Source organism: Amborella trichopoda, chromosome 2 (genome assembly GCF_054954075.1).
Source record: "Amborella trichopoda isolate Santa Cruz 75 chromosome 2, AtrichopodaSantaCruz75HAP2 v2.0, whole genome shotgun sequence".
Lineage (NCBI taxonomy): Eukaryota > Viridiplantae > Streptophyta > Magnoliopsida > Amborellales > Amborellaceae > Amborella > Amborella trichopoda.
In genome coordinates this window covers 1,118,109-1,137,674 of record NC_142337.1, presented here as the reverse complement: position 1 = coordinate 1,137,674, position 19,566 = coordinate 1,118,109, and the positions used below count along the sequence as shown (strand labels likewise).

At 34.8% G+C, this 19,566-nt stretch overlaps 1 protein-coding gene across 1 annotated transcript; it reads right to left on the bottom strand.

Moving 5' to 3' along the window:
• Positions 1-3,197: 3,197 nt before the first annotated feature.
• On the bottom strand, positions 3,198-18,592 carry DOT2 (SART-1 family). Its single transcript, XM_006836329.4, has 13 exons — positions 18,480-18,592; positions 15,680-16,931; positions 10,566-10,707; positions 10,417-10,468; positions 9,260-9,373; positions 9,076-9,172; positions 8,922-8,988; positions 8,776-8,835; positions 7,470-8,073; positions 5,418-5,782; positions 5,059-5,279; positions 4,855-4,939; positions 3,198-3,495 (listed from the first exon to the last, which is right to left on the bottom strand). Exons 2-13 carry the CDS (start codon positions 16,882-16,884, stop codon positions 3,421-3,423), a joined length of 3,087 nt encoding a protein of 1,028 aa, XP_006836392.1. The 5' UTR covers positions 16,885-16,931; positions 18,480-18,592; the 3' UTR covers positions 3,198-3,420.
• Between the last annotated feature and the right edge of the window lie 974 nt (positions 18,593-19,566).

The following is a 19,566-nucleotide window of genomic DNA, read 5'->3' as shown; positions in this document are numbered from 1 at the left end:
GACCCTTTGTGTAAGGGGTTCAGAATTCCAAGTCCTGAACTAATACGTTACTTAGAGAAAAAATACACTAGTTCGGAACTTGGAATTTCAAATCTGAGCACTTTGGGAAAGAACAAAAACCATACTAATAAAATATGAAAAACAAGGATATTTTTCAAATATCGTAAAATTAAAGGATGTTTATGTGTGTACCCAAACATCACCGAAAGAGTGATTTATTTGTTTTTGAAGTATATTGAGTTAGGCTGATTCATATTTTTCCTTCAAAAATTAATTAGTAGATTCATATGAATCTTTCTAAATTTACTAATTTAACACTAGTGATGCACTCCAATCAGTAATGCATACTTGAAATCGTATTTCTTAAGGATGTTAGTGGATTTAAAGATTGCAAATGTATCTGTGAAAAAGTTAAAATAAAAGGAAATTTATCAAAATGCATATCCTTTTTTAAGTTTGGGTGCGGTTTGTATAGAGCCAAAGCTCTAAACAATCAAAGTAACGCACACCTTCAACTAGTGTTGAGAAATGTAGATAGCCTTAAAATATATTTTCATCTAACCGTGTAAAATTTAAAGCTTAAAAAATAGTGTAGATCGAGTAGATATATAAAATCTTGAAAATCTTGAAAATTGACGGACCAAAAATGTGTTATAAGATGCACTATTTTCAAAACTTGAAATCCATTTTTCTTCTCATGTCCATGCATCTTGATGTCGAGATGATCAATTTGAGGATATTTGAGCATCAAAAAGATCTCTGCTAATGAAATTTTTGAAGTGGGTTCTAATTTGATTGTTTAGAGCCTCGGCTCTATATAAACTTTTTGCTCTCAAGTATTTAACATTTTATATTTTTTCACTGTTTCAACTCAAAATCATGTGCTTTTTTAATAGGTATTTTTGGAATTAAATCAAAACATATGGATAAAACATTCCATAGTTAAGATCTTAGATACTTTTTAACCGGTCTTAGAAAAAACAAACTCACAGTAGAGTACATGGGATACTTTTTGACAAACTTCCTACAGATTTTTTACTTTTGTTATAGGGAGGTTACAAGTATTTATAACCATATGATATGAAATCTGATAGTTTGGGTGTGTCACAATGTTCGATATTTTTTTTTTGAATTTTGAGTTTAGTTAATGAAATAAATACAGCTACCTAATTTCACATCAAATAGTCAAAATTAATTGTGACCACGTTATATGAAAGGTAAATGGTCTCATTATTTACTTTCCTATATATGTTGAAGTCAATCCAATAAAGTTTTTAACATTTTCTAAGAAGATAATTTTAGAAACTTGAACAGTAATTCCAGCAAATAATAATAATTTCCAATGAGACATATTTAATTTCAAGAAGTGGGCTTTTTTTTGGTAACCAAATTCATGTTAAAGTCATTTCTACCCACTTGCTCAGTCATAGTGCCCACTTTGCACACTGTGCATATACAATCCTCATTGATGAAGGAATATTGGCATATGCTGTATTTCATTGGAAAAGATTATGTGATACCACAAGAGCAAATTGTCTATTTATTCCCACAAGTAAATTCTTTGGGAGTAATTTTTGGACCCGGAAGGTTTGGGGATGTAGCCTCCTCAACCTAATGATCAGTGTTAAAAGGGTAAATATATCATTATACATACTTTGTATGTCCCTGAAAAAATTGATCAGAAGCTCGTTTAATTTTTGGACGGTCTAGTTGTTTGAAAACTAAAAATCAAAATCATTTTATTTTCCTCTTTAAATGCTCATCTAATACTTTAGTAGTTCCCAAAATTTCAGATAAAAAGAAAAAATCTCCATATCTTTTCTTTTCACTATGGAGTTAGTGGTATAATGGCTCCTATTGCATCCGTCTTTTTTGCTTTTCCAAGCTTTATTTTGTAGGGAGAGAAAGCTATGCTTTTTTAGTCCCACATTGAAAAAGAGTGTGTATTGAGTGGTATTTAAGCGTAGACATTTTTACGCCTCATATTCTTAGAGCTAAGGTGAAAGTGATGATGCATGTACCGAGCTTGCACATGCATGCGCTTGTTTGCATTAATTCCCCTTTTTCCATACAAAATATACTCTTTCAACTATCTTCCAATACACTTTCTTACACCATTCTGCGAAATTTTAGAGAGCACTTATTTCTCCCTCTATCTCTCTCTACTCGGTTTTCTTTTTTTCTATCTCTAAACAACACAAGACTATGCTTGTGTAGCACGTGCATGGGCGCTTGATGATCGTACTTTGTATTAATTCCCTTTTTTCTCATACAAAATATACTCTTGCAACTCTCTTCCAATACACTTTCTTACACCATTATGCGAAATTCTAGAGAGCACGTATTTCTCCCTCTCTGATTTGCAGCCATAAAACAATTCAATTGAGGCGTCCAATGTTATGGTAAGATGTAATTTTGGTATAAAAAATTCTTAAAATTCCTAAAAATCAATTTGTAATTTGGGTATAAAAAATTCTTAAGATTGCTGAAAATCAATTTAAAACTCTAATTATTGTGGTCTCTCTCTCCACTACATACATGACCAGTAGGAAACGTTTTTAGTATAGGTGTGGTTTACACAGGGTTACAACTTAAACAATCCAGTTAAAACGCACCTCCAAATTTGATGTAATTTTGATGTTATAAATTCTTAGAAATGCCTGGAAATCTATTTCCAACTCTAATGACAATGTTAAACACAAAAAATAGTTTAAATCAAGTAGTTATGTAAACACAAAAATCTTTTTTTAAAAAATCCATTTAGATAATGCCTTGCAAGTGCACAATTTCCGAAGCTTAAAATCTTTTTTTTTTTTTTTTTTCATAATCATACATCTTGATGCCTAGATTATCAATTAGAGGATTTTTTAACATTAAATTAAACATTTTCCAATGGATTTTTGAAGAGCAACCTTAATTATAAATTTAAGGTTTGCAGCCTTACATAAACTTTATCCTTTTATTATTGTCAATACAATCTCAACATGGTTACAGCATATAAAAAACTATTTCCCAAGAATAAAATTCCTAAAAATCAAGGGTTAAATGTCCAGTAAAGACTAATCCTCAAAATAAGAAGATATTCTTCACTGTTCACTGCTTGCAAAATGACTATTCGTACTTTTTGATAGGATAATGCATTATTAAAATAATAATACTCTCACAATTAGATTTTCTAATATATATTTCAATCTAACTTTTCAATAAAAAATATGTATTATATTATGAGATAGAGATCGACAAAAAGACCCTCCCCATATGTTTCCTCCCTGAAATACAAAAAATATTGCGGAGTCATAAGAAAACGCCAGAACAAAAAACTGATCCGTCTATACGCGGCAGCTTCACTCGACTCATAATTTTTCTGAAATATTTATCTGAAAATTATATATTACAATGACATCAAGGGCGAACTTCTTTTTAACCCTTGGGCTTTTTGGGTGGACCCATGTTGCTGGGCTCGGCCTTGCGTTTGATCCCAAGGAAATGCTCCACCTGCAGAGAAAAAGCTCACAATCACCAGATTCATATGAATTTCTGATATGGTAAAAGGGAATTTCTCGTAAATTTCTTTCTAATTTATTTAAAAGTGTCGGACAGTTTTTTTCTAATTTATTTAGATGTGAGGGAAAATAAACAGGAAACCAGAAAGGAGAGAATGGTGGAGAGCAATTTAAAATGGGAAAAGTTCATATAAGGTGCCAACCTTATACAATAGAAGTAAGGTGCACTTCCAAAATCCACCCGAAAATGTTTTTTCAATGTTTGAAAACCCTATAATTGATCATATCAACCTCGACATGTCTAGAAAATGGAAAAAAAGAAAAAAAATAAGTCTTAAAACTATTGCATTTTTTAGCACATTATCTAGTGTCTAGACCATCCATTCTTAAAGATTTTAAGTATTTATAGATATGCTCAATCTACATTATTTTTGGAACTTTAAATTTCATAATTAGAGGTAAAATAGATTTTTTTTAAAATCGTTGTACGCGCTTCCAGCACCAAAATTACATCTTTCCAGCAAGATTTAGAGGTGTAACTTATTTTGAGTGTTTAAGTTTGACACCTCATACAAACCACAAAAATATAAAAATCTAAATTAAAAATAAACCACAAAAATATAATACTTTAAATAGAGTTAAGCGGACAGGAAGAAAACACTCTACCTCTAGGACACTTCATGCCTAAACCAATATAAAGAACCTCAGTATCCAAAAAAATACTTCTGATTTGATAGAACAGGAACCTACTACGAGAATTTCTTTCAGATATACAATCTATCTAATTACTCATCAAGAGAGTTAATTATCAAAATGAAAAAAAGGGATATCTCAAATAATGTGTGTGTGTGAGTTTATAACTATCGGCTATAGTATCATTATTATTATTTATTATTTGAGAATAATGTGTGTGTGTGAGTTTATAACTATCGGCTATAGTATCATTATTATTATTTATTATTTGAGAATATTTGATTTGTGTCGTATTACACACAAATTGAAAGCACCCAAAAGGCCCAAGTCTCACTCTCTTTCTAGCCCCTCATTATTATTCTTCGTTTAAAAATATATTGTTATCATCATCATAATCATCTAGGCCTCATCCCAACTATTTGGGGTCAGCTATACAAATCATGTCCTGCCATTCTGTTCTATATCAGGGGCCCATACTTTTGTATCACATTTTTATCACTCATCAATAAAGCTTTTTTTTTTTTGGGGGTAACTCATCAATAAAAATTACCTATAAGGAAAGAAGAAACACAAAAGATATCTTGAACAAAGTCTCTATATGTGTGCGTGTATGTGGAACCAATTTACCAATCACCAAGGATCAAATGAGCTAACTGACCTTTCTATCTCCAAGCATAGGAGTCAAGCTTCCAGGTTGATCCTTCTCCACAGTCGCAAAGCCACTTCTTGGATCGCTGGTTTGCCTGAAATTTGAATAATTATGTTAATTATATGAACTGCACGACTGCAAACGCAGTGACCAAGATTCACACTTGTGAGTAACACAAAATAAAGAAATATAAATCTAAAATGTCAGAATTACCCTGGTTTTATTTGACCACTAAGCACAATGTAAGGGCTCCGTGTCTTTGCTTGTGCCTCCCTCATTTTCTCCATCGACAATAGCGGGGTATCTGAAGCCTTCATTTGCTTCAACTTCAATTCTTCCATGAACTGCTTCATCCGCTTTTCCTGCTTCATTTTCCCAGGGCCTTTGCCATGGAACTTGTGAGAAAGCTTTCTAAATGCCTCTTTTGGAGTCATCTGACCAAGGACAAAGAAAATCCTTCTTTATTCAATAAGCATCTGAAACCAATGTTCCATACTCAATTATGAAAAAACAAATGTGCAAAATGGCTTTTTTTTTTTTTTTTTTCTTTTTTGGGGAGAGAGAGAGCTTACAATGCGACCAAATTCATCCAGGCGATCAAGGACAATTTCCTTTGCCCCATCATTCTCACGGACACCAACCAACTTGCTCTTCTTTTTGTCCATGTTCCTTCCACCCCAATCAATTGCCTCCTTGAGTGTTCCTCTCTCTTTCAGCAGTTGAAGGGCCCCTGAGAGACCTTTCCCAACAACTGCTTCCTGGATTGTTGCATCAGGGACCACCTCCTCATCCTCCTCAGTTTTCATCTGTTCGTCTTTTTCACTCTCTATTACATCTGTCCACCCACCAACCTGCTCCATTGGTTCATCCTGCTTAATAGGATTTTGGACTTCATCATCTTCTTTGAAAACATCTTCAGCATCAGGGTTTTGAGCACCTAAAATTGACGACAGTCAGAAGGTACAAGGAAAAAAAAGTGCAAGGACAAACCCTACCTGGATGTCTCTTGCATCCAACTTCCCAAAGTTACATTCCCATCATTTATGGAGTTTTTGTCATTTATCAGGGCTAATGCTCCCCAAATCAAAACTAATATTGTAACAATCTTCAAATTTCCCCCCTTTTTTAATTTTTGTTTGATTAAGTTTCATACAGTCACAGGTTTTGAGATATAATTATAAAAAAGAAAAGGTGTTAAGAAAGAGTGCAACGGATGTTGAGATTCTATACCTTCTGTTTGCCATACGTTGTCTACACACTGGTGCAAATCTCAGAGAATGACATCTTTCCATAAATCAAGAGGTCAATTCCTCTCCAGAATTTGCTTCTCTACTCCAGAAAGGCGAATATCGCTCAGCAATTTTTTAACTTTCAAATCTTGATCCATCATATTAGAGATAGAGATCCTGAGTTTTATGGGTAAACTAAACCGGATTCTGATTCCCCAGCATAATATCCAAGGTTTCACAGGTAAACTGAACCGAGGTTCCACAGATTCCCTATTACCACTTCAATGGTGGCGTCATTGGAGTGGCTATATAATGGATGGCTATTTTGCACAAAGTGGGGTGGCTATGCAATCTATTTAATAAACAATATTAAACAACATTTTTTTTATGCATACATAAATCTGTGGCTTCATCTCACTATGATTTTATTTAACAAATAAGGATGGTTTGGATTGTTGCTACTTCACGTAAAGTTACGAACTGCACAAATAGAAATGTAAATCTCCAAATAATGCATATTGAATTGCTTTTCTAAAAAAATTTCTAAAAAAACAAAAAATGCAAAATATCTATTTTGTAAAAAATATATTGCTTAATTAAAATATAAACTACACTCACATAGGAAAATATTATATTGCAAAGCAATTGGATTTTGAAATATTTAATTATTTTAGATTTTACAAATCATTAATTAATCAATATGTTGTACAGATTGCTCATGACCTACGCAACCCAGTGTTTCAAAAAGGGCTAGGCGGTCGGGGGTCCATGCTGCCTAGAGACTAGGCGGGCGCCCAGAATCTGGGCGGCCTAGTAGAAATTTTTTTTTGGGGTTTTTCCCTCTCTAAAATAGGCTCTAGGTTTCAAATGAACCTAAAACCCATAATTTTGCACATATTAATATTAAAAAAATGACCAAAAAATACCCTCAACGACGGACATTTCCGCCCCCGGGAAGAGCGCAGGCCTTGGGCCCTGGGCACCTAGAAAGGCGCTCAAGGATATCCGGTTTTTTTGGGTGCCTAGGCTTGGGCGATGCACCTAGGCCTAGGGGATGCGCTTAGGCCCCCAAAACCGCCTAAGCGGCTGCCCAGGCGCTGGGCGGTCCGCTTTTTGAAGCACTAACGCAACCCTAGTTAAGTACTCTTGGGTCTTTGATTTTTAACTAGATGGAGCCTAGTCCAAGTATAATTTATCGTTTGATCCCAATTAAGCTCAGATTTCCCACATATTAGGAATCGAGATCCTTCAACTGTATATTCTCCCCTTTCAACTGTGTGCACATGAGCACTCACAAGTGTTTGTGTATGTGTCATAATGTGTGCCTGTGAGTGCATGCATTGTGTGCATGCACGCACACGTGTGTGTGTGTGTGTGAGAGAGAGAGAGACTGACCTTCATCATGCTGCAAACCCAAGACAAACTCATCCACCTCAGTGAACACAAGTCTGTTCTCTTGTGGCTCCCCTGAGGCCTCTGCATCTTTTGACTCGCTAGCAGACACTGCTAGCTGGGCAACTGCCAAGGGACCAGAAGCAGCTCCTTCATCCTGCTTTTTGCGAGCTAATTTTCTTGCTTCTTCTATAGACTTGTGCAGATCTTCATCATCTCCAAAAGCAAGATTTTCATCTTCATCACCTTCAACTTTCAAAGTTTGCTCTTCTCTAAGGGCTTTTGTGGACTCGTTTGCCTTAGCAAAGGCAGATTGGTATGCTTCTTTCCTGGTTTCGGCCTCTGCCCACTCTTCTTCTTCTTTAGCTCTCTGCCTCTGAGCATCAGCCCTAGAGCCTCGATCCCCTACTCCTAGCCCAGAAGCAATGGCTTCAGCTTCTAGGGCATCTAGATCAAGTTTGACCTTCTTTCGTAATGCTTTTTTCTTCTTGGGTTTCTTAAATTGAAGCATTTCTTCCTGGGTATAATAGTCTGATGAGACCTTGCCTGTTGCGGTGAGGTCTTCGAAATGTTGTCCAGTAGAAGCGCCCTGTAGCCTTTTCCGAAGCTGAAAAAGAGTTCTGCATCAAATTGAGTCTAATGCATTCTAATAGTGCAAGTATAAAAAAAAGTAGGGTGAAAGAAAAATATAAAAGCAATTATCAGAAACTCCAAGTGTTCTGTAAAATTTTACAAGCTTAGTCGTAAAATTGTGGACCCCCAATATGTTTTCACATGGAAGCAACATGCGGCCTATATCCTTTTGAATACAAATGAATGTTGTCATTTTTTGTTAGTATGAATGCCATTTATAAGAAATGAAATTACCTTTCCTCAGCTAACAGTTGATAATAATGAAATTATAATTCCTAAAAAACAGAATAGAAATGATACTTAACAATAAGAATTGATAATTAAGTTTTTATTCCAATTATCTTTCTGGGTAAGTTATGCCTAGAAATTTTAAAGGTGCTCCCAATTAGCAATATCTCAGACATCTTTAGGTCATTTGCCCTTCATGCATTCACAAAGAATTTAACAGGAAGATACATTTGCAGCAGAGTTGACAATGTGCTGGCATTACTACAAGAGAATAATGAAGTGTCCACTGCCACACAGAATATGACGAATATTTAAATTCTGAGTCATTTCTTTACAAGCAGCTCCTCTTTTGATAAGATAATCTTCAATAAATAAGTCAGAAATTTCGACCCTGAAATATGCTCCATATCATAGACATCAAATAGAAATGCAGAAAATATGAACTAACCTCTTCCAGCTTCTTCTGTGCTTCCCTGGTAATGTGCCCACTTTCATCCAGAGCAACTCCCTGAAGACGAGCATACAAATGAAGAAATGCCACGATAATAATCCTCATAAACACGCAAATCTACTAACGTAGGGCACAAGAACTACCTCATCCTTCGAAGTATCATCATACTGAGGCAAGATTTTCTTCTGAGAACCATCATCATCTGCAAACCTAAAATGCCACAGAACAAGGACTGAGATTGGCGGGAAACAAGGAACTTATGTAAGAAAACATAAACATCAATTTCATGCTTCTTACTTGTCTTCATAGATCCCAGGTTTTTTCTTTGCAGCCTTATAAGCCTCGTCACGACGTTTTTGTTCTCCAAGTTCCACATTCTCGAGCATATCCACCTCTGCTCCATATAAAATATTGTTAGCTTATGGAAAATATCACCTAGAATGGTTAAACAGAAAAAATAATCAGATTTTAATAAGTATACCATTGTTAAGGTCACCATCAGCAAGTATATTCTGATCTTTTAGAGTCAAGACTACAGCTCCTCCAACTATTACTTGTTCAAGCCCATGAAGAACCTTCACCCCAGCAAGATCCTCTATTTAAGAGCCAAAGAAAAAGTATATCAGAAGTATGCCATCTATCAAGTAGATTAAGAACACAGGGTAAAAGTTCCATAAAAACAGAATAGATATTGAGAGTTTAGACCAGTGGTTACTCGGACTTGGAAAGTAAGAGGTCATAGAATGTATCCAGTAACATCTGTTGAGAATAGAATAAGATAAATGCGCTATTTGGGAGGATTTTTAATCTGAAATTTAGGGATTCATTTAAGAATCACCAGATGATTATTTTCCAAAAAAAGAACAAGAATTTTGAGTTCTTAAATACTTAAATCTGACCTTCCAAAAACTGATTGTCTCTATTCAATCTTAGTTTATTAGGCACATATAAAATGTGTCTAAAGCTTCTTCTTCTTTTTTTTTCCCCTTTTTTCTTTTGTTGGTTGAGGTTGGTTACTCAGTTGAAGAGGTTATATCCCCAAAATTTGGGGTCCTGAATATACTACTAGATTGGGTTTTACCAAGGGAGTGATGGAGGAAATGCCCCTGAGGGAGTATAGAATGTTTTGACCAGCATTCAAGAAACCAACAATTTATATCGGAATCACCTGATCTGAATCAAGAACCAATGGTAACCAAACCAGTTTCCAATCAGAACTGGGAATCGGACTGGTCCCCATAGAACCGGCCAGTTCCATCAAGGAACAAGATGATCCGAACAGGCGGCATCACCTCGTTCTGACTTTTTTTCATTTATTATTTTTTTTCAATTTATTATTGATCGCCTCTCACCTAGGACAACTGGTCGGATCTGGTTTCCCAGATGACTAGTTCGCCTGACTGATCCAGGTCTTTAAATACTGGTTTTCATAAAATAAAAATGAAGACTGAAGAAGAGCATCAATTAAATGGAGAAACTGGATAAACTAGCTATCCAACCAATTTGGCCGGTAAAAACAAAAGCAGTCATATAATTCAGATGGTTTCTCGTTCATCAAAGCCATCAAATCATTTTAACAATAAATAATAAACACACAAATATTCTTCTCCTATAAATCAAAACGGGTGAAAATCTTACTTCCACTATGCTGAGCCTCCTCTTCCTCGTCACTTTCTTGAACCACACTATCCTGCATGTTCCAAAAGCACATATCTTATAACAAGCTCTCAAACAGAATAGAAATCAAACAAATTTAAAAAAAGAAATCAATAGAACACTCTGTCAACCTGCTCAGCAAAGACCTTGGCTAGATGCAAAGCTTTCTCCTTTTCAGAACTCAACTTTTCCTCGATCTTCCTACTCTTGTTTACCCATGATGAGACTTCAGAAACCCCCTCATTTTTCTTCTTCATCCGCTCCTCTCTCATTCTGGAAGAGAAGTAACTTCACTCAGATGGCTTGCAGGCGCCAGTGCATCATCAACTTAAGGAAATAAACAGAGCCATAAAAGGGTTGAGATAAAGGGAATATGAGTAGGAAAAGTGTAATGCATTATTAGTAAAACCTATACATATAGGAAAACCCTTAAAAACGCTTATGGGCGAAATGGTACAGTGATTTCACTAGCAACGGCTCTCATAGAGCCATCGCAGTTTATATTGAAAAGTTGCAACGACCCGTTGCAGTTTCTAGTGAATTTTGCTTGAAAAATGACCGTATCGGACATATAGGTCCAGTGCGGTCAATTTATCCACACCGTCCGAAAAAATCAAACGGTGTTGAGCCTATGGGTGAAAACATTGTCCATTTTAGTGCCTGCCATATATATATATATACATAGGAAAATGCTGAGATTAGCCCACTAGCTCATATGAGCCCAATGGCCCAGATTGAATCTGGGCCGATCTTACAGTCACGACATCATTTTGTGTTTGAATTTTAACTTTTTTTCTACGAATCAAAATAACTTGAAAGTTTAGGCGTCCATTCATCTCATCAAGGTGCACCTAATAAAAATATTTTAAAAATAAATAGACCAAAATACCCCTGAAATATTTCAAGGGTATTTTGGTCAATTTATTTTTTAAAAATTATTTGTTTGATATTTTTATTAGATTCTCCTATTTTTTAAGAATACAAGCTTAAAATTTCAAGTGATTTGGATTCGTAGAAAAAAAATTAAAATTCAAACACGAAATGAGGTCGTGACTGTCAGATCGGCCCAGATTCAATCTGGGCCATTGGGCTCATACGAACATATGAGCTAGTGGGCTAATCAGCCCAGATTCAATCTGGGCCGATCTGACAGTCACGACTTCATTTCGTGTTTGAATTTTAATTTTTTCTACGAATCCAAATAATTTGAAAATTTAGGCGTGTGTTTTTCTCATCAATGCGTACCTAATGAAAACATAAAAAAAAAAAATTATTCATGAAAAAAATGACTAAAATAACCCTGAAACTTTTGGGGGTTATTTTCATCAATTTATTTCATGTAAAATATTTTTTTGATATTTTTCGAATATTCAACTATTTTTTATGAACACACTCTTAAAATTTCAAATGATTGATTTGGATTTGTAGAAAAAAAATTAAAATTCAAACACTACTGGATATCCGTGATCGTCAGATCAGCCCAGATTCAATCTGAATTGTTAGGCTCATATGTTCATATGAGCTAGTGGGCTAATCCCAGCTTTTTGCACACACACACACGCACGCGCACACACACACACACACACACATATATATATATATATATATATATGGAATTGTCTACAAAGAGACTATTTATCTTGGAGGTCACAATCATTCCCACGCATTGGATGTCAAATTGGATGGCTTGGGGTGAGTCACAAAGTCATAAGAATTTTTTTTTTAGGAGCTTTCTGTCTATTCAATGACACTCTTAGAGTCACCCATTTTGAAATTTATGGATTTTGTGAGTCACACCACCTACAGAACAGTTGCAGGTAGGATGGCCTTTATTGAAGCATCCAACAGCCCATATTCAATGAAAGGGGTGGGGGAATTTTTGACCTTTCTTTTTGTGCACATGATTTTTTAATATTTTCCATGTGTGTGTGTGTGGATGAGAATTCCTTAAGTCAGAGTGCCTATGGAACAGTTAGAAGAAGGATAGCATAGATTGAAGCATCCAACAGCTCATGTTTTTTTGTGCATATGATTTTTAGTATGTTTCCCTTCTGTGCGTAGGTCAGGAGCACCTCCTCCTACAATTTCAGCTCAAACGGAGTTATAGAAAGAAGATTGAAAATGACAATGTGACCATGTACGCTGGCTGTTGGATGAGCTCCGATTCAATTTGAGCCATCCGGCTTATACTGTTTTGTAGGCCAAGTGGTTCACAAACATTTCACCTTATATATATATATTGAAAAAAGTTTATATAAGGTGGCAACCGTAAAATGTAGAATTATAGATGCACCTCAAAAATCCATCGGAAAAGGTTATTTTAATGTTGAAAAATCCTCTAATTGATCATCTCGACATCGAGATTAACGAATATGAAAAAAAAAAAAAAAAATATTTAAGTTCCAGAAATAATGCATCTCGCAACACATTATCTAGACCATCCATTTTCAAGATTTTCATATGTTTATAGATCTACTTCATTTTAACCATTTTTAGAGTTTAAAATTTTATAATTAGATATAAAAATACATTTTCAGATAATCTTAAGAATTTTTTACACCAAAATTATATGCTATGATAAATTTGGAGGTGCGCCTTAATTGGATTGTTTAAGGTTGCAACCTTATAGAAACCACACCCTATATATATATATATATATATATATATATATATATATATATAGGTTATGTTACGGTGCTCACACTATAGAGCATTTTATAATTATACTCAACAAATTTTGGACACTTATATACCCTTGTTTTGTAATACAATATTTTTTAGTACGGGCATTTTTTGTCAGGAGCGGTGTAACATCATCCACATGGGGTGTGACATCACCCACATGGAGCACCCCATGTGGATGATGTCGCACCCCTCCTAATGATAAAAAATACCCTTACTAAAAAAAAATGCTCCATGTACAAAACAGGGGCATATAAGTGAGTGTGTATACATATATATATATATATCACAAACATAAGCTACAGCTTCCAAACTATAGCATTATGACATTGAATCCTAGAGAAGGAGACCTGAAGAGTAGTAAAAAGTAGGAAGGAATGGGTGACAACTTGAAAAAGTATCCATTAACATTATTCAAATAGGGGACTTAAAGAATCTCGAGTTAGAATACGTGGATGACAAGTAGAAAGGAGACCCCCAATAGTTAGTCATGGGATTTCAGAGCAACCAGATAATGCACAATTGATGCTTGCCCTAAGCTTACATATCATTTTTTTTGTTTTCAAATGCTAAGATAGGTTGTCCTTACCAAAATATAAACCAATTGTGACACTCCACAGAGCAACAGCTGGCAGCATCAGGTGGGATGTGAGCAAGTTTGCATGAATCGACTGAAAAATTGTGTTGCCTTAAGACAATATCTCCAGTTATTTGAAAATCTCATGCTATTCTAACTGTGACTATTTATATTTTTATTTGTTAATTTATTTTCCCATGATTTTATCCAAAAAATTCAAAAATTTGAAAAGAAAAAATCTTAGAACAAGAACAGTCAATATGGGATCCCTGGGTAGGAATTGTAAGAGAAATTCCTCAAAGAAAGACACAGCACACTTCCAAAGCTTATGGAAAGCCATGCTCAAAGTGAAAATGACAGTAACAGAAAAGACAAACCTTAGTTACCTTACCCTAGTTAGAAACCTCAACAAGAGTTTAATACATCAACAAATTGCATAAAATTGGAGAATGATCAACAACTCCAACCGCATCTCAAGCTCTTTTGCATTTCATTTGGTATTATTTGCAGCTCAAGCTTTTGAGACTTCTAGTCACCAAGACTTTTAGAAGAAGATAATTCTGTAACCTATAATATCTTATTATTTATGTGCCAAGTCCTTTATATAGGGAAAAAGTTTATATAAGGTTGCAGCCTTAAAATGTAGAATTAAAGATGCACCTCAAAAATTCATCAGAAAAGGTTGTTTTAATGTTGAAAAACTCTCTCATTGATCATCTAGACATTGAGATGAATGAATATGAAAAAAAAAAAAAACAGGATTTGCAGTCCCAAAAATAGTACATCTTGCAACACATTATCTAGACCGTCCATTTTCAAGATTTTCATATGTTTATAGATCTACTTGATTTTGACCATTTTTGTAGTTTAAAATTTTACAATTAGAGATGAAAAGAGATTTTCAGATAATTCTAAGAATTTTTACACCAAAATTACATGTTCTGATAAAATTTGGAGGTGCGCTTAATTGGATTGCTTAAGGTTGCAACCTTCTAAAAACCACACCCTTCATATAAACCTAGTTTAGATTCACTCAGTGTGTGCCCCTCTAGAGCTAGATGCCTTCTCATGCAACTAATGAAGGAATTTCAAATTGTATTTCTAAGCATACAGCTGTGTAAGCATTTTACATGGCATGTCAAGCATCACTTATGTTATCATTTATGTGATATAATTCAAAGGCATTGAGAGGAAAACCAAAAACGCAGAAAAAGGCCTTAACTTGGGTTTATCATCAGGTGAAATTATATTTGCAGTGATATGTTCTCCAGATGTTGATTCACTGGACTTTGCATCCTACACAAATTTTTTCTTTTTACCAACTCCCATTTACATTTATATGCATGGCAAAGGATACATCCTGATCTCTTAATATAAACCAAAAACCCTTTTGCTCCCTCTACATAATTTTCTAACTACGTGTTATGGCGTTTTCATGTCACATGCCCCGAAAATGATAAGCAAAATTTCTCTGGTTTAACATAATTTGATATTTCTAACAAATGCTTTCAGTTCTATCATATCCCATTTCGGTTGTAACATGCCTCCAATTACTACTTTTATTTTTATTCCTCGTTTGTTTGTTTTCCAAACACTTCAGAAACATAACAGAAATATATGTATGCGTGCTCACTCATACCCATATGCATATCAACAGATATGTATGCACATGTGGATATCTCTATGTCAATGTCAATATAAGTACACATATGCAAATACATTTGCATGCATGTGAATGTGTTGAATACAATGACATATGTGTGTGTATGCAGGCACCCACACCTATCTATGCCTTTAACTCTATATCAATATACAACATGCAGATGCACAAACAATGAATGAAACAAGGGACAATAGTATTCAAAAGCATGGCCATTTATAAATTTCTGATGCACATTGCACCATGAAATTGCTACAATATAATTTAGAAAGGGAACACGTGGATATGATATGGGGAAGAAAGAGATACTAGGATAGTGCACTTACTTTGCTAACCGCTCTTCAATTTCTGAGGTTGATGGTCGAGAAACCCCTGCTTGTATCTCATTCTTTTCTTTGTGATCCATTGCACCGGTCCTATCATATGTATTATCCTTGTCATCTTGTACATTATCTTCTTGCTCTGTGATATCCCTGCCATCCCAGGCATCTATTTTAGGCTTAGCCTCCTTTTCTCCCTCCTTTCCTCTGTCAAACTCCTTATCACGACCGTGATCCTTACTTTTGCCCTTAACCTTATCACGTTCTTTGTCACTAATTCTCTCCTTCTCTCTATACTTGTCTCTTTCCTTTTCCTTTTCCCTAAGTTTTTCCTTCATTCTGTCCTTTTCCAACCCATCTCTCTCTATGTCCTTCTCTCTTTGCCGATCTCTTAATTTTTCTCTATCCTTTGATCGATCTTTCTCTTTCTCTCTCTCCTTGTTTTTCTCCTTCTCTCTATCTTTGTCCTTTTCCCTTTCCCTCTCTTTCTCTATTTCCTTCTCCTTCCCCCGTTCTCTTGTTCGCTCTCTATCACGATCGTGTTCTCTCTCTTTCTCTCTATCACGATCGTGTTCTCTCTCTTTCTCTCTATCCTTTTCTCGTTCCTTGTCTCGCTCTTTTCCCCTGTCATCTTCCTTCTCTCTAGCCCTATCTCGCTCCCTGTCCCTATCATGTTCCTTATCAGTGTACCTATCTCTGTCACGCTCTTTCTCTCGTGTTTTATCCTTGTCTCTCTCCTTCTCCTTATCTCTATCCCAGTCATGCTCTTTACGCTCTCTATCCCTTTCTCGCTCTTTGTCCCTACTATGATCTTCTCTATCTCTGTGATGCTCATTTTCCCTCTTACTCTTTCCCTGCTCCATCTCTCTGTTATTCTCAATGCTCCCAGCTCTATCCTTCACTCTTCTCCGTTCAGCCCCATTTTCGTCCTTCCTTCTTTCCTTTGAAGATGCTCGAGATTTCCCTTTATCTCTGTCCCTGTGATTTGAATCCTCATGCCTTTTCTCTTTCTTTCTATCCCCATCCTTATGCCTTTCTCTATTTTTTTGATGATCCTTAGTTCGTGACTCTATGGACTTCTCCTTGTATTTTGAACTAGAACTTATGCCCTTACCAAGCCCACTGTCATTTTCTTCTTCCATTTCTTCTGCTTCCTCGTCCCTTAATTGTTCCACATCTGCAGTTCTTGCCTTGCTCCATTCCATATCCATTGAGCCCCTAAATAATAATTGAGACAAGTGATTGACAATCTGCAAACCTGCATACAAATGCAAGCACTGATATGAGAGCATTTCTATATGTAAAGTTCAAGCATGGAGGTTCTAATTAAGTTGCACACAAACATGGAAGTTCGAATTAACAACACAAGTAAAATACACAGTAAAATAACAAACAGGAGTTCAAGTGATCCATGTTTTTCATTAGAGTGGCTGGAAAATTAAGACAATGAACATAAAATGAAATAATAGCAAAACTAAAACGATCAAATCCCCCCAAAGCAAAAAACTAAGGAATAGAGACTTGTGGAATGCTTAGGGCAATAGCACAAAAAGTAATACTAGTGAAAAAAATAATAGTGAAGCCCTTCCATCAATCCCTTTTCTTATAAATAGCAGAATAAACAATCAATTGCTATAAGAAACATGGAAGTCATTAACCACACCCAGTGTTCATGCGCTCATTCCCGTAACTTGGCCTCATCCAATTCAAGTGAACGAGTCACGAGTCAAAAAGTGAAAAAAGAAAAATACATGTTGTTGAACAATCACTGTACGATTTAGAAATACAATGTTATATGATTATTACAGTTTTTATGATGATTTGGGAACTTTCCTTAGTACATGCTCCATTCTTTTTATTTTTATTTCTCTATTTTTCTGAATTATTCCAATGTAGAAATCAAAATACCCAATAATACATATTTTGTATACTTTGTCCACCTTGAATAGACTTTTAACGATTTATGTTGCGTAATTAGTTTTTGATGGTTTTTTTAGTTATTTTTAACATTTTTTTCTACTTAATGGGCATATTTTGTCCTTGTACATGACTTTGTCGAGTCACTCTGCTCGGGCTAGGGACAAGTCCAAGGCCCACGCCGATGTTCAAAACATTGACAACACCAAACAAACCACAATAAATCGATTGATTTCCTGAATAAAACAAATTTAAGTCGGCCCAATATTCTTTGACTTTCAATTACTCCCACTTTCATAAGGATATAATAAACTAAATATTAGCTTAAGAAACCATGAAAGCCAATAATTAAACCCAAAACAGCACAATTAACCAACCCTTCTGTATTCTTTAGGATAAAAGAAATCAACTCAGCACATCCAAAATTAATGGTTCAAACTGAAATACAACAGATTTCAATCACCATTCAAAACACCATCTTCTTCACAATTTTGTATAGAATCTAAAGAAAATCTCACGACTCTCAAACAGTCCAATAAAAGCGCTCTAATGGACCCTGCATGCCAAAGATACAGAAATCCCATATCTAAATCGTGCCCTAATTTTAAACTCAGGGAATTTGATTCAGATGAGTTTTCTACACTCTGAAGTAGGTAAACAATAAATTGTAACGACTAGGGATTGATGCTAACTAGTAAAAAAAATGCGCATTGCAGGGGTGATGACAGCATTAAGCATCTAATGAAAAATCACAATAAAATATAACAAACAAAAAAGAGAAATAATTGTAACACAAGAAACCCTAGAAAACTAACAAAACCCATATCCTAAACAATAAGGATGAAGTAGAAGCATAAAACATGACCACAAATAGGTAAAAGAGACATACCTTAAACAAAGAGCAAAGAGCAAGAACTAAAATCTTCTGCGCCTCTGAGAGAGAATCTAGAGAGAGAGATAGGAAAATCAGAAACAATAGAGTGAGTGAGAGAAAACAAAAACCTCTTTATGGACAAGTCGAACAGGTGGTTTATATATAGTTCTTAATAAAAGTATAATACGAAAAGAAAAAACCTTACGGCGAAGCTTTTTCTTTAATGTGTGTTATTTGTTGAGCGCCTTTAATATTTGCTGGCACATATAATTCCGGTATTGGACATTCTATGGCGACATGAAAATCTCTTTTACCCTTCTTCTTTTTTTATTTTTTTATTTTTTCATTTTTTTTGGTAAGTAAAATCTATTTTGCCCTCTAATTTAAAAATGGGTGTGGTTTGTACAAGGCTGAAGCCCTAAACAATCAAAGTAGGGCGCACCTTCAAATGGTACCAAAATATGTTTTTCAATATCAGAAATATTTATATGGCCTAAAATTTTATTTTTATATTTAATTACAAAATTATAAAATTAAAATTTTAAAAATGGTGTAGATCGAGTAGATTTATGAACAGCCATGATCTAGATAATACATTATAAGATACACTATTCCTAAGACTTGAAATTTTTGTTTTCTCATGCTCATAAATATTGATGTCAAGATGATCAAATTGAAGGTTTTCTAGCAATGAAACAATATTTTTTAATAAATTTTAGGTTGCACCTTAATTTTATCGTATAGGGCCTTATCGTCGTATAAACTTTCTTCTTTAAAATTTGTAACAAAATGTACTATTTTTAAAACTTAAAAATTCATTTTTTTCAGGTCAAGATGATTGATTACACTGTTTTCCAATGTCATGACACTCTTTTAGATAATTTTTGAGGTACTTGAATATTCAAGTATTAGGTTGCAACCTTATATAAACTTTTGTATTTCTTTAATGCAACTTGATGGAAAATAAATTTGGTAGATGTTTATACGAGGTTGCAACTTTCCTATAGATCTAAGGTTGTACAAATCTTCACTCTGTATTTTATAGGCACATATATTATACTATATTATACTCCCACATGAGATAGTTTACATTTACTCCTTC